This window comes from Mastigoproctus giganteus, chromosome 10 (assembly GCF_048544385.1).
Source record: "Mastigoproctus giganteus isolate SK-2022 chromosome 10, ASM4854438v1, whole genome shotgun sequence".
Taxonomy (NCBI): domain Eukaryota; kingdom Metazoa; phylum Arthropoda; class Arachnida; order Uropygi; family Thelyphonidae; genus Mastigoproctus; species Mastigoproctus giganteus.
In genome coordinates, this window is record NC_143584.1 from 55937674 (window position 1) to 55953077 (window position 15404).

General features: G+C 36.7%; 1 protein-coding gene across 2 annotated transcripts in view; it reads right to left on the minus strand.

Annotated features, from left to right (window-relative positions):
- Spt5 (Transcription elongation factor subunit Spt5) overlaps positions 1–15404 on the minus strand; it is a 457857-nt gene that overhangs the window by 274147 nt on the left and 168306 nt on the right. For both annotated transcript variants that reach the window (XM_090382503.1, XM_090382504.1), the window contains exon 10: positions 11511–11575. In XM_090382503.1, coding sequence (XP_090238629.1) covers positions 11511–11575 — 65 coding nt within the window. The remainder of the gene's footprint in view (positions 1–11510; positions 11576–15404) is intronic.

Genomic DNA, 15404 nt, shown 5'->3' on the forward strand with positions numbered 1-15404 from the left:
AGAAGAAGAGAACTTCACACACTATTTCTAACAAACACGTTGTTGAAATGGTCGAGGTATGCAACCAGAATGGAAGAATTTCGATAAAACCAAAACATAATTCGAGATTACAACAGAGGAATGTCCGACATAGACTGATCGGATCAAATGCTCTGGTATTATTCAGCACTAAGAAAAACCATCAGATGGCATTACATATTAGAGAAATATATATACATAATGCACACATCCTTTTCCATCAAGTTATGGGTTCCACCATAAAATATCTGAAATTCAGAAACATTCATTAAATCTTTGATTGGAAAAAAAATTCTAAACGTTCCAAAGATTAGGTCTGAATGTGAAATTCATTATTTATAGGATATATCACCAAATGAAAAAAAAAAAAAAAAAAAAAACCAAACAAACATGCCCAATTAAGCCATGTCGAGTATGTTTAAAAAATAAAAAATGCCGCGAAACATGCTATTATTGTCCAGTGTGCCAACAGAAGCAGCTCTTTCTGAAAAACAATGTTTCAAGAAATATCACAAATAAACAATATCATTTTCGTGAGTTTTAATAATACACCTTTTTTTATGTATTTGTGAATAATATATATATATATACACAAGCAACCCCCATATAACATGGTACTTCTACAACACGGTCTCGCTGTAACACAATTGATTGCAGAAAGCCTCACACAACACGGTTCTTATATAACACTGTTTCGCTCTAACATGGTTAGAGAATTTCACCAAATCTCGCGTAATTCTAGGTGGTAGATGATTTTCACAAACCGGTGTAATACCATCACTTTGCTTATTGGAGGCTTGAAGTGGTGGAACCCATGTTTAGTCTCCAGAGCTAAGTTCCAGTCAACCCTTCCCCATCTCAGAAGTCATGCAGTATTACTGATGACTTCTGAGGTTATGATGGACATCACGGAGAGATCCAATCTTCCTTACATTTCGAGGGTACAACTCAATGTTCGCAGGTTGGCCGCTAGTTGGTCGCAGGTTGGCCGCCAGACCGAACCTATTGGTAACTCTTTAGGAGGCTTCCGGATAGTTACTGTATAATCTACCTAGCCAGATAGTGAATGGAGAGAGCCCGAGTAGAGTGTATACAGGGGACATTGTCGAGGCCACGTTATGTCAAGGATCTGGGTATATTCTTACCATGTGTATGCCATATCCAAAAATTTCATTACTTCATACAGAATGTCCCCCTCACTTCTTCTTAATATTGAATACACCATGAATTGTTAAACTAATAGAGAAGGCTTATCTGAGAAAAGATTTAAACCTCCCAAACACTTCTTAGTTCATTTCACAAATATATGTGGTCTCAATTCTAATCTCAACAATGTCCATTTTCAATTGCAGCCTGCCAAACCCCATGTAATTTTTCTGACAGAATCTCAGTTATTGCTTGATTCAACTGCTGCTCATCACATTTGCCCAAATTATTTGCTGTTCCTTTTGCCTCAAAGGTGGTACTTGTGCATAAGTCCATTCCGATATTCCATGTCAGAGACTTGGTAATTTGGAATCTCCTCTTTTCGATCTTCTCTGGCTTAAAATCTCTCTACCTCATTTGTTCAAATTGATCTGTTGTCTCTATGGTTCTCCCAACTCCACTAATCACTGGGAGCTCTTTGACTTCCTCTCTTTGCAACATGAATTTCTCCAGTCCAACTTTCCTAACAGCGAGGTAATTTTCCTTGGTGATTTTAATGGTCACAACTCCAGCTGTCTTCTGTTTTATAGTCACACTGACCCAGCTGATCGAGATGCTGAGGCTTTTGCAATTACTAATGACCTTGCACAGATTGTTAATTTACCTAAAAGAATACCGGACAATCCTATTCATACAGCCAATACGCTTGATCTTTTTCTCACAAACAACCCTTCTAAGTACACGGTCAAAGTGAGTGGTCCTTTAAGCACCTTAGATCACAACTTGGTGATTGTCTCTTCTCCAATGGAGCCTTTATCTCATGGCTATTCCCAACCTCATGTTGTTTGGCATTACAAGAATGCAAAATGGGATGACCTGCAAGATTTCTCTTCTTCCTTTCCTTGATCAGACTACTGTTTCAAAAGTTCTAATGTCAACATCTGCTCAGATCGAGTCAGTGAAATTATTCTTGCAGGAATGGAATCCTTCATTCCACACTCCACTTTAAAATCTCGTCCTTTTTCAAAACCTTGGTTTTTCCAATAAATATGCTAAGGCTGTTCAAGAGAAGAATGTTGCATATTGTAATTGGCTTGCTTCCAATATTTCAGATATATTTTCTGCCTACACCAAAGCTCGCAACAATTGTAAAGCATTTATTAATCAGTCCAAACTAGAGTTTGAACAGGCTAAGAGTAGAAAACTTGCTTCTTGCCCTAATGGTAGCTGGGCATTCTGGTCTCTTACCAAAGCTATGGCTGCAACTTTTACCAATCTCTGCTCCCACCTCTGTCAAAACCAGATGGTTCTGTTGTCACTTCAGCCAAGGATAAAGCTGACCTACCAGCATCCCATTTTTCTTCCAACTCATGTATTAAGGATCTTGGTGAAACACCTCCCACCATTCCCAACACACTCCATTCAATGCCTCCTGTGGTCTTCCGTAAAAAGGATATCAGAAGGATTTTGACGAATCTTGATGCTAAGTAAGCTCCATGTCCTGATGGTATTTCTCCACTTGTTCTCAAAACCTGTGCTCCTGAACTTACTCCTGTTCTTTGCCACCTTTTTTCACTTTCTTATTCCAAAGGTGTTTTTCATTCTGCTTGGAAATTTGCTCATATCCAGCCAGTTCCTAAAAGGGGTGACATCCCTCCCATTCAATTATCGATCCATTGCAATTACTTCTATTCTTTCTAAAGTAATGGAGAAATCAATTAACCACCAAATCTTAAACTACCTAGAAACCTTCCATCTGACCAATGATTGCCAGTATGGATTCCATTAGTTTCGATCCACTGGTGATATTCTGGCTTATGTTACCCATTTATGGACTAATTCAATGGAAAAGTTCAGTGAAACACAAGCAGTTGCTCTTTACATCTCAAAGGCTTTCGATCATGTTTGGCATAAAGGTCTTCTAAAGAAGCTTCCATCTTATGGTTTGCCAACTGTTTTTTGCATTTGGTTATCCAGTTTTCTCTCTGTCTTCTAACTTCTCCACTAATGCTAGTGTCCCCCAAGGTTTAGTTCTTTCCTCCACTGTTTTCCTCCTGTATAATGACCTTCTTCCATTGACTGGAAATCATATCCATAGTTTTGCCGATGATAGTACATTGCTTTCCACTTTCCATTTTGAGAAACCTTGCCCTGTTCAACCAGCTTCAACTTATCGAATATCTGCTACCAATTCCTTAAACGCCAATCTCCAGGTAATTCTCCAGTGGAGCAAAGACAAATTAGTTGATATCAATCCTTCTAAAACTCAGTCTTATATTATATCTCACAAAAAGGATTCTTCCGCTCCCATGCTTATCTTTGGTGACACTGATTTCTAGGCAAAATGACATATCTCTTTTAGGGATTATCCTGACTTCTAATCTCTCTCTCTCTTTACACAAGCAAATCAGAAATATTGCTTCCTCTGTATCTAAAAAACTTGGTTTTCTCTTTTGCTCTTGGTGTTACTTTTCTTCCAAACAACTGTTCATCCTGTACTAATTGCAAGTGTGCCCTACCATGGAATATTGTTCCCACATCTGGGGCAGTGCCCCAAAAACCTCTCTCAGGCTGCTAGATTCCATTCAGAAGAGGGCAGTTAGGTTAATTGATGACTCCTCTCTAACGGAGTTTTTTCCACTCGCTGTCTCTTAGATGTACTGTTTCTGTTTCATGCCTTTTCTAGAGATACTTCCATGGGCTTTTTTTCCACTTGCTGTCTCTTAGATGTTCTGTTTTTGTTTCATGCCTTTTCTAGAGATACTTCCTAGAGGCACTGTTCTTCTGAATTGGCTTCTATAATTCCCACTCTCTCTTTCAAAACAGTCCGAACAAGTGCCACCACCAGCCAACATCCATTTACTGTCCAACTTCAAACTCGCAGAACCAACTTTTTATCTTCCTCATTTATTCATTCAACTGCCATTTTCTGGAACAACCTTCCTTCATACGTTATTTCCTGAAAATTACAGTCTACAGAAGTTCAAGTCTAATGTCAACAAATATCTTCTTTCGTCTCCTCAACCTCCAACCCAAGCACGGTACTAAATACTATAGGTTCTAGTACCTCTCGTGTCTGGGGTTTTCATAAAAAATAAAATAAAGAACAGGTTAGTTTTGAGCTTTTGTGCAAGGGGAAACCCTGCTATTATGTTGGATGTAATTTTTCAATATTTCCACTCTTTTTGAATCCCTGCGGTTGACTTGCTAGTCAAAAAAAAAATATTGAGAAATCCCTGCGTTTTATTTTATTGGGAAATCCCCACGTTACGTTCTGTGCTATTGAACTTCTGGGAAAAAAATCTAGATTTCAAATTTTGATTACTGTTGGATAGCATACGAGGCCATCCAAAAGATTTAAGTCATCCAAACATTGAAGTTTTGTTCCTACCACCACAGTTGTACTAGGTTAATACTTCTTTCATTCAGCCATTAGATCAAGGCATTATATCCACCTTTAAAACTCATTCCATCAGAAAATCGTTACAATGGATTTTGGAAAAAATTGATTCCGAATCTATTGAAGTAATGAAGGCATGGAAGCATTTCTCAATTGTGGACTGTATCAGAATCATAGCTTTATCGCTGAAAGAAGTAAAACCGTGAATGTTAAATGCGTGTGGAAAAATGTATGGTCAGAGTCAGTTCATTCAGTAAATATAGTTGAACCAGATAAAAGGGAATTGGTGCGATAGTAGAGCTAGCTACGTCGATAGGAGGGGAAGGTTTGATGATATGACTACTGAAGCCCTAATGGATAGAATAGTTGATAGAATCGCCCTCCTCCCCACACCAGATGGGTTCGGTGTGGGGAGGAGGGCGAGACCTGAGTTCGAATTCTGTAGATGATGAGAGGAATTTTTATGGGTCTTTTTCACAACGTGGCTGAGTTAGATGGGTCAGGCAAGCGTAGCATGATTTTTTCTCCCAGAATCTTGGGTTTTTTTGTCCGGCAAAACAGAAATTCGACCTCAGGATACACGCAATTTATAGACAATATATATAGAGTAACATAACCTTAGTTGCCTATGCTCCTAAAAAAAATTAAAATAAGATATGATTAACTAGATAACTAGATTAATAAGATATGATATACTAGTAGAAAAGTGGCTGGCGAAGCAGATTTCGTGGAAATGGCATCGGAGGTAAAACCAAATCAATTCAGAGAATGATAGCGCAAATGAAAATTCTAAACTTCCAAATTTTACACTAAAAAGCATACGGGAAGGCATAAAGTTGGCCGAGCAATTAGAATCTTATTTTTTGAATGCAGATTCTTGAATGAAAGAAGCCCCAAGTTCAAAAGGGAGCTTCAAAAAATGCTTGTTTCATACGCATGATGAAATTCACAAAGATTTATCAAGCAAAAGAAAACAAACCCAGATTACTGATTTTTTAAAAAAGAGTAGAAGATACACGAAATCTAGAATGGTGTATTTTTGTTAGCTTTTGGAACATAACTCCCCCTTTTAAAATTTTTCTTAGTCCTGTACAACAGGACTTCGCACAAAACGACATTTTATTGGACCCTAACTGCAGTGTTATACGAGGGTTTCCTGTATATATATTTTTTGTGAATAAATTTTGTTTTCTGATGACGTGCTTGATTTTTCATTCTTATCCCAGATGCCCACTATCCATCAGTTGCACGTATTTGCTACAAATGTACTCGTAGCTGCACTGAAAGCCAAGTCATACCAGTCCGAGTTAACTCATATTTTGCAGTAAACGTGTTAACTATTGCCTATGCTAACCACTCCCTCTAACCACACTTTGATTTGCTTTAAGTTTTTATGGTGCAAAGGATACCAAGGCCATGTTGCACCAAGGTACACTCTAACCATAGTGCTACATAAATAGCTATTGTTATAAAAAAATTGTTAATCTCCCAACACATTAAGCTACACAACTATTTCACCCATAAGTGCTTGTCCCAAAAGGGAATGCCAAGGTAAGAGTATTTCTGCTAACTAGCTAACTCAGAGAATTAACTAATCAGCTTCCTGGGGAAATCGACTCTTCCGCAGACTACCAGGCTGTTCTATTTTCTAATAACTGTGTCCTTCTCTTTTCTCCCATCCCTTCTCTCAAAAGCAAAATTGTCTTTCTAATACAACAATCTGCTAACCAACTTCTTCTGACCATATTTCTCTGGAATTATGGCCTCTTAGGCACTTGTTACCCCAAACCCTATTACTGGGTAATGTCTGATTCTCCCAACATGACGCATGTGGGATCAACAGTAATTTGATTGGGCTGGCATGATCAAAACCATCAAAAACTCCTGGTTGACACCATTCTTTGGGATGTGGGATTATGACAAAATGCCTTCTCACCAGCTACTAATCTGGTGAAGCATTTCTAAAAGGATTAAGATTCTAGTTTCATCCCAACAAACCAGAATATCCTAAAATACCAAAAATCCCACTTCTGCTGACCTCTGTTTTGTATTTCTCTGGAATTCTGGACTGTTAGGCACTAATTATCCCACGCTCTGTTACTGTGTAAGGTCCCATTCCCCCACAGAGCAGCTATGCTGTGCACTATGTATAGAAGAGAGGCAGTGGAAGATGTAACTCATGGCAAAACATGGTGCTTGTGGGATCAACAGTAATATGATTGGGCAGGCATGATCAAAACTATCAAATAATCCTGGTTGACACCATTCTTTGGGATGTGGGATTACGACAAAATGTCTCCTTCTCACCAGCTAATAATCTGGTAAAAACCTTTATACAAGGATTAAGATTCTAGTTTCATCCTAACAAACCAAAATACCCCCAAAACCATAAATCCAATAAACTAACATGTTTATTGGATTTATGGTTTTGATAAAAAGCACCAAATTCAAAGCAAAAGTTCAACTGGATTGTTGAGTTTTCGCCTGCCATTTGAAAACTCATTGACACAGGTTTCAGGTGTACTCTGCAGTACCATGCTTTCAGTGTCTGAAATTAGGACACACAACGCATACTTCTACCCAATCCACCTGTGACAATTGTGCAAATGTGGCCACTTGTACGATGAATGCCAAAAGCCTGTCTGTGCCAACTGCAAAGGCAACAAAATGGACCACACACATTCAAATTGCCCAATCTATCTAAAGGACAAGCGAGTTTATAAACAGGAGACTGCCTATGGCAGTATGCCCTAATCTCTGCTATTCTGAGAAAATCAGATTTGTACAGCTAAACACCAAGTGAGTGCAACTAGTGGCTAACCAGCTTAAAAAGAAGACAGATAAAGAAAATATAGATTTCTGCCTACTCCAAGAATCTCACAAACACACCCGATCCAAGGATACTTAAATTCTAATAAACTCAATTTTAATTTTAATAAACTATTCTAAGTTTTAAGAAGTGTAAAAATGGCTGAACAGTGTGTAAGAACTTTGAGAAAATGTAGAAGAAATGCTAATGAAGAAATTCTAACAGACTGCGAGACTGAAACGACTGCAAAGACAGACAGAAAATAATGAAGAAATAGAAGCAAGATTGGAAATAGAAGATAGGCAAAATGCTATACGACTAATCAAATAGAAGTACTGGATGTAAACGTGGAAGAGCACGACATAGGAAATATGTGTTACAATGGTGAGTATTGCAATGCAAGATATTGGGCTCATGAGTTAAACATATAGAATAAATGCACTAAATGCTGTCATGATGGCAAGGTTTCACTCACTGTCTGAGACCCTCAGACAGTGAGCGAAACAGGTGTCTCAGACCCACTGTTTGAGATGCCTACTCTATTATGAGAACTGCTTACAGGGAATACACATGAAGCAAATAACCACAGAGAACATATACGGGAGTACAACTCAGCAATGGCATGTGCATCAATGGGCGCAGAGATTAAATCATTGCCTGGAAATGGTCCATACTGTTTTAGAATGCATGGCCAGATTTACCATTTGGTCTCACCACTATATTGAATTGAGACAAATAAGCCAGGATATGGACAAATTTATATTTTCAATTCTGCTGAAGCAAGAACAAAATGGCTTGAAAAATAATCAAACCAGACCAAAGGTGTATGGCTGAAGTAAGGCAACAACTGGACGAGATGCTGCAACAAGTTAACCCATTTGCTGAGTCATATAAACAAATGCATCAAATAATCCAGGAGAATCCAACCATGAATGTGGGCATGGTATTTGTAGAAGACCCAGACTTAGATAAGAGACGATATAATGCACTTACGTCCAAAACGGAAGTTGCTGCAATAGCTGTTGGAGAAGACAGGGAACCACCTGCAAATGGACATATGCATATATCCTACAGGTGACTGCTGAAGAATTATATCACCACTAAACAAGAATGGTGAAGACTGAGGATCCAGATTAAACTATTTAAGCCATAATCAGAAAGATGGTGTATGTTATGCCGGGTACAACTAGTTAACTTATAAAGAGATAACTATATTTACTTATCAGATAAGATAAAGAAATCAAGTTTGGTGATCTACATTGCATTTCATTCATGTTTGATTTTTTTCCCCCTTAAATTATTTTTTTTTCTTATGCTGTGATTAATAGAAGTGAAATATAAATATACTTATTTTCTTATCAATTAATTCAGAAGCTTCCTTCCTGAAGCTGAAAACACTTTGACCGTATGTCGTGATCACAGGAATGAAAATTACCAAGTACATGTGAGCATGAATCTTAAATAGAGATTATTAATCTTCACACATTCAGGTAAAAGACCAGGAATCGGAGATTAGATATGGCCGGCGAACGTTAATAGAATTCTCATGTAATTTAATTTTGACAGTTTCTGCAATTAATAGTCATGTATAATTACGTTGGACACTATTTTGGCCTTGTTGAATAAAAATGTGTTTTTCATTAACGGCATGAAAGGCTAATTCTGATGTTGCTGAATGAGTGCTGTTTAACTTGAAAATTCAGAGGAAACCGCGTAGATCCTTGGCAAGACAAATCACAATCACTGCAAGAAATGTTGTATACCGGGTCATTTATTTGTGTTGCAAAAGTGGAAAGAACTCAGTGGTCGTTAAGTATAGTGTGTAATTTCCATATTAGTCTGGCCAAAATTTTAAATTCAGTATCTTTAAAGAATGTGTTAAGCTGTTTGTGCCACAGTTCAAAGTATGAGACGAAAAAGTATTTTTTGATACTACTATTGTTAGTTGGTGTAGTTTTTTTTATCCTATCCTTCACTTGTATCCTAATTTGGTTTACAGTAGCAAGGGGGTAACCCCTCTTTAAGAATCTACTGGATAATATTTCTGAGTCTAAAGCAAATTCTGTTGTTGAATATTTATAGGCACTGAGAAATTAATTAAAGATAATAGACCTTTTATAGGTGAATGGGTGATAGCTGTTATAATGCAGAAGCATACTGGTGTTTGTTGGTTTACGATAGATGTTAAATTGGATTTTATTTGAGTCCTGAGTAAACGGAAAATTTAATGATTTAGTATCTGTATTTTTCCTGAAAAAAAAAAAAAAAAAAAAACCTGGCTAGAAGAAAACCTGGAAGACAAAGGCGGAGATGGATAGATGAAATTCATGAGTTTTTGAGTAGTAAATGGATGGCCAGTGCTCAAAACAGAAGGAACTGGAAAGTTGCTGGAGAGGCCTTCATCCTGCAGTGGATTGAAAATGGCTGATGATGATGATGATCTGTATTTTCCCTTTCTAATGTAAAATCGAGTCTGGGATGAATATTATAAAATGAATGTAAAATGTCTGAGATAGTGCTACTATCAGTAACAACAAGAACATCGTCTAAATACCTCCCATTGTATGTGATGCCAGGGGAGGAAAGGCATCAAATGTACACGCTCAATCATTGAGAGATAGACCTCAGATATTAAGCCGCTTAGACTTAATCTGTGGCAAACCAAAAATTTGTTTGTATACTTTGTCTCGAAAGGTGGTCTGGTTGGCTTCAACTAAGGGTTTACTCAAGTGAAAAATATCTTTGACAGGAAGCTTCATAAAATTATTTGGTATAGAGTTATTATTTAACATATCCCAAAGAATATCTAATGTGTATTCAACATTTAAGTTCATATATAACAAAATAACATCCAGTGAGAATAAATTATCATTATCGCCGAGTCTACAGTCCTTAAGGTTATTAAATAATGTATCATAGTTTTTTATCCCAAATTGTATTGCAGGTCTAAAGGGTTTTATAATACTATATACATATGTTACTAAAGAAGAATATGCAGAATTTCTGTAAGAAACAATGGGCCGAATAGAAAAACTGGTCTTGTGCAATTTTTCATGACCAAAAAGTGCAGGAATATTGTATGTTCTCGTCTTAAATTCCTTTAAATGAGACATAGTAATGTAGTCACTTTTTCAATACGTGGTTAATGTTTTATTGTACTGATTAACCAAATTGGTAAAAAAGTGCCGGGTTTACTTCAATATAAGTTGAGGTATCTGATATAATTGAATCTAACTTATTTATATAATCAGTTTTGTCGAGTATTACAACTATCTCCTTTGTCTGCTCTCTGAATAATAATGTCTTTATTTTCCCAAAGTTCGAGTAAAGTTGAACTTCCATGTCTATTCAACTTAGGAAGTCATGTTCCTTATACTTTTATATTATTCACCACTTGTTTAACTTGTTGAATAAATAAATCTTTTTGTGGGACATTACAAAGTCCAAATTCAATATCTAGTAGAAACTGTTTTTTAGGTAGCTTGCGAGGTGGTAAATTACCATTTAATCCTTTGGATAAAAGTGAAACCTGGTCCTGCGATAGTGTATACGATGAGATTTGTAACTTGTTGATAGGTAGGAACATTCCATAGTGTATACGACGAGATTTGTAACTTGTTGATAGGTAGGAACATTCCACGTTGGGGGGTGTTCGAGAACTAGCTGAAGCATTCTGATTGTGAGCCAGCATGTTATATGAAGGTGGGGAGGTTGTCAAAGAACTTGTATACACTTGTTCCAAAGCTTGCAATAATGTATTTGAGCTAGTATGAACCTGTCCGAATACCGCTGATAATGTATTCAGTTTGTTAATGTGTCTGTTTTTTATTTCTGTGGTCTGTGCTTCACGTTGCAAATCTATGGAGCTCTTCAATACAGGCCAATTGTTTGTGTGTAGATAATTTAATTTCTCGCAAAGTTTCCTCACCCGGGAAAGGTATTTTTGTTTATTTTAAACTATTTTACTTCTCTTATTCTTGTACAAATATTGAAATCAATGTAGAATGTATTGAGCATCATAGCTCTGGTTTATACTATTATTATTAAATAAGGGATTTCTCATTTAGGACTTCAAATGAGCAAATTCTAAACACCTTACCCCCCCCTTCTCTTTTTTTTTTAAGTAAAACAACATACCTAATGGCATCCACGACAAACAACTTAGATGGTGGGCGTTTATTTCTTTTCCGTTTTTCTGTTTCCTTTAAAAAAAAAAAAAAAAAAAAGAATTAGAGCACACTTACCATATAAATATTGGAAACAAATGAAAACCTCAAAATATCTGACATGATGTTATCAACATTATTCATAATTACAAGTATAAAGTGGCAGGTTTCATACATAACTGAAAGTTATTTTGTTAAGCAAAACTTGTTACTCAAAAACTATTTTCTCAATGACTATTATATCAGATGAACACAACATGTGGTCCTGAACTAGTTTGCTGCATCCTCTCCCTATAGGATAAAAAAAGGCATCAGCATGATTCTTGGAGTTATGACAGTTTTGTTTTTCTAGAAAGGAAATTTTTATTGTGGATTGTAGAGAAATTCATTTAAAAAAAAAGACCATTTCATCTTCAGATTTTCTGACAGTCAATTGGGCAACTGTATCACTGTGTGGTGCAGTTTTAACAAATAAAAAAATTTGAACTACCATTCTCTGTATTTAAAATGTAAATATTTTAATTAAAAATAAATTATTTTAATAGGTTAAAAATGTCTAAACATTCTATGTGATCTTTTGTGACATGGTGTAATGATGTGTGGATACCAAACAATTAAATCTCCCTGTCTTTAATCAATTCAATTGATTAAAGACAGGGAGATTTAATTGATTATGATTATTAGCATATTCATTATATATATATATATATATATATATATATATATATATATATATATATATATATATATATCAAAAATCTCAAACAAGCATGAAATTGTCCACTCTGGTAACACTTCCATGTTTTTCTTTTCCATGGTGTCAGTGACTGTTGTTCAGTTGTGGCAAACTTTTCAATACTTGCTCAAGAAATTCTTAATGCCTGTGCTGCTCTTTCAAAAATGGATACAATGTTTTAAATATGCACTGTGCTGCCACTTTATTAGGTACACCTACCTAGTAGCATGTTGAGCCTCCTTTAGCCTTCAAAACAGCCTGAATGCATCTAGGCATGGATTGTACAAGATGCTGAAAATTGTGCAGGAATGGAGTACCATGCAGACATGAGTGTGTCACACATTTCCTTGAGATTCGACGGAGGTGTCGGCCTGCAGCGAACAGCCCTTTTCAGCTCATCCCAAAAGATGTTCAATAGGATTGAGATCCAGGGATTGAGTGGGCCACTGCAGCAAAGAAAAGTCATTGTCATGTTCCTGGAACCATTCCATAGTGATTCAGGCTTTGTGCACCGGTGCACTATCCTGCTGGAAGTAACCATCTGACTGAGGATAAACTGTCAACATGAACGGATGCACTTGGTCAGCAACGATGTTTAGGTATGATGTGGCATTCAGACATGAATCTATGGGTATCAATGGACCCAACATGTGCCAAGAAAACATTCTCCACACCATAACACTGCTCCCACCACCTTGCACAGACATGACAGGTCCATGGATTTGCGTTGTTTTTGCCAAATTCTGAGCCTTCCATCAACATGATGCAACAGGAACTTCGATTCGTCGGACCAAGCGACTGTTTTCCAATCCTCGATAGTCCGGTTCTGGTGTTGCTGTGCCCACAGGAGGCGTGCTCTCGTTCTTCATTGGTAACAAAGGTACGCGATGTGGCCGTCGGCTGTTGTAGCCCATTTGCGACACAGTGCGGCTAGTGGTCCATTGCGATATTTTGTTCTGCACACCAAGGTTGTATTCTGACATGATTGTGCGACATTGTGGCCCATCTGTTTGCTTGCACAATTCTAGCCATCCTCTGACCTCTCTCATCAGCAAGCGATATTCTTCCACTGGAGTGTCTTTGAGAGAATGTTTTCTGTTCGTTGCACCATTCTTGATACACCCATGAAACTGTGGTGCGTGAAAAGTTCAGAACTGCCGTTTCAGAGATGCTTTGTCCATTTGACAATGCCCTTTTTTTTTTTAAATACTTCTGGGATAATTTAAACAAGATATGAGCACCACAGCACTCTTCAAAATGGCCCTGCAATACGGACCTCTATTTCAACAAAGTAAAACGACGCCAGGTGCTCAGTGGCACATACATAACTCAATGACTTTTTTTTTTTTTTTAGATTGGGAACATGTGTTGATTTTAATGTCAAAAAGAGCAAAAGCAGTTTTTATGATGATGCTATTTATAGATTGAAACAATTCACTCTATAGCAATGTACCAATTATAACTTACATATTAATTTTAGTCAATATTTAAGCTAGTTCCATGTGAAATCCTTTAAATGCCAACCTTCAACAGTTCAGATATCATTAAACAGTTCCTACATGGTAATTCTTTAGCAGGACCCCCATTTTTTACTTTTTTAGTTAATATTAAAAATTAACAAATTTGTTTAGGGCAGTAGCCTAAGGTTGCGAAGACGTTATGTGTAGGTTTGTGCTGTAGCATCATGTTTACACATAACCAACTACTTAGTAGTTACAAAATTGGCATCATTTAAGTATATCTCATATTGTGAATGCATTCACAACGAGTTGCCATGGTAATGCACTACCTCGAATAAGTAACACTTCTCTATACTGTTACTTATTCTCGGCAGATACCACCACCCAGACAGCACCGTTTCAGAGCTTATTGGCTCTTCTTCGTTGGGTGGGCAGGTATCCTTGTGTTGCAATGATGACAATCCAGTTGTGAAGTATAACTCCACAATATGAGAGATGCCTGATGGTGTACAGTAATTGAAAATAACAATGTTATGTAATTTTCAATTACTGGGTAGTCACCATTGCAACACCAGGTACCTTTCCACCCAAAAATGAAATTCCAATAAGCTCTGAAACGGTGCTGTCTGGGTGGTGGCATCCACCAAGAATAAGTAACAGTAGTCTTCTTGACTAGAGAAGTGTTACTTATTCGTTGTGAAGGCATTCAGAATATGAGATATACTTAAATGATGCCAATTTTGCAACTACTTAGTAGTTGGCTGCATGTAAACATAATGCACAAACTTATATGATAGTTAAAATATTAAATAAGACTTTGCTAACAATTTTATTCCTTTCAGCTGGCTGGAATAGAGAAGGATAACTGCAACCAAAAAATGACTACAACTACAGAATTTAGCATTTTAGGATGAATTCCAATAACTTCCTTGTCAATTGTTTTTGCACTCTTCAAATGCATTTGCATTACAATATTCAATTGATTAAAATGTTTTTCTTTCTCCATTCTTTTCATGATCAATAGCAGCTAGAAAAGATGAATTTACAGAATAAAAAATTTTATTCGTTGAAAGAAATAGAATTGTTAGCAAAGTTAGTTAATAATCAATAAAAACATCCAGAAAATAAATGTAAATAAATAAACAAAAATTGGGGGTCTCACTAATGAAGTCCCATGTAGGAACTGCTTAATAATATCTATAAACTGCTGAATTTGTGAAATACTGGAAATACATTTCCAGCACTTCACATGGATCTAACTAAAATATTGCCTAAAATGAATATGTAGGATTTGCTAAAATTGCAAATTGCTATCTTACATATTCATTTTATATGTCGTACCAAATTGGTACAACAAAGTACCAATTTGGTACATTGTTGTAAAATGAATTGTTCCAATCTTTGAAAAAAGATTAGCAGAAAACTCCTCAACCTTGAGGTACATCACACACCAGGGTGCATGGGACCTGATATCAACTGATTTTACCCTATAAAATGTTTACAGACATCCGACACGGACACAGAGTGCCAGTGTCTGCAGTCAAAAATCGGGACATATGAAGTCAAGAATTTAAAGTCAGGAGCTTCCATGTTAGGGGGCTTTACTTTCACATCTTGGCACATGGTCCCACTGGAGCCAGGTCCAATCCTTCAGAAAGGTTTTTATGTC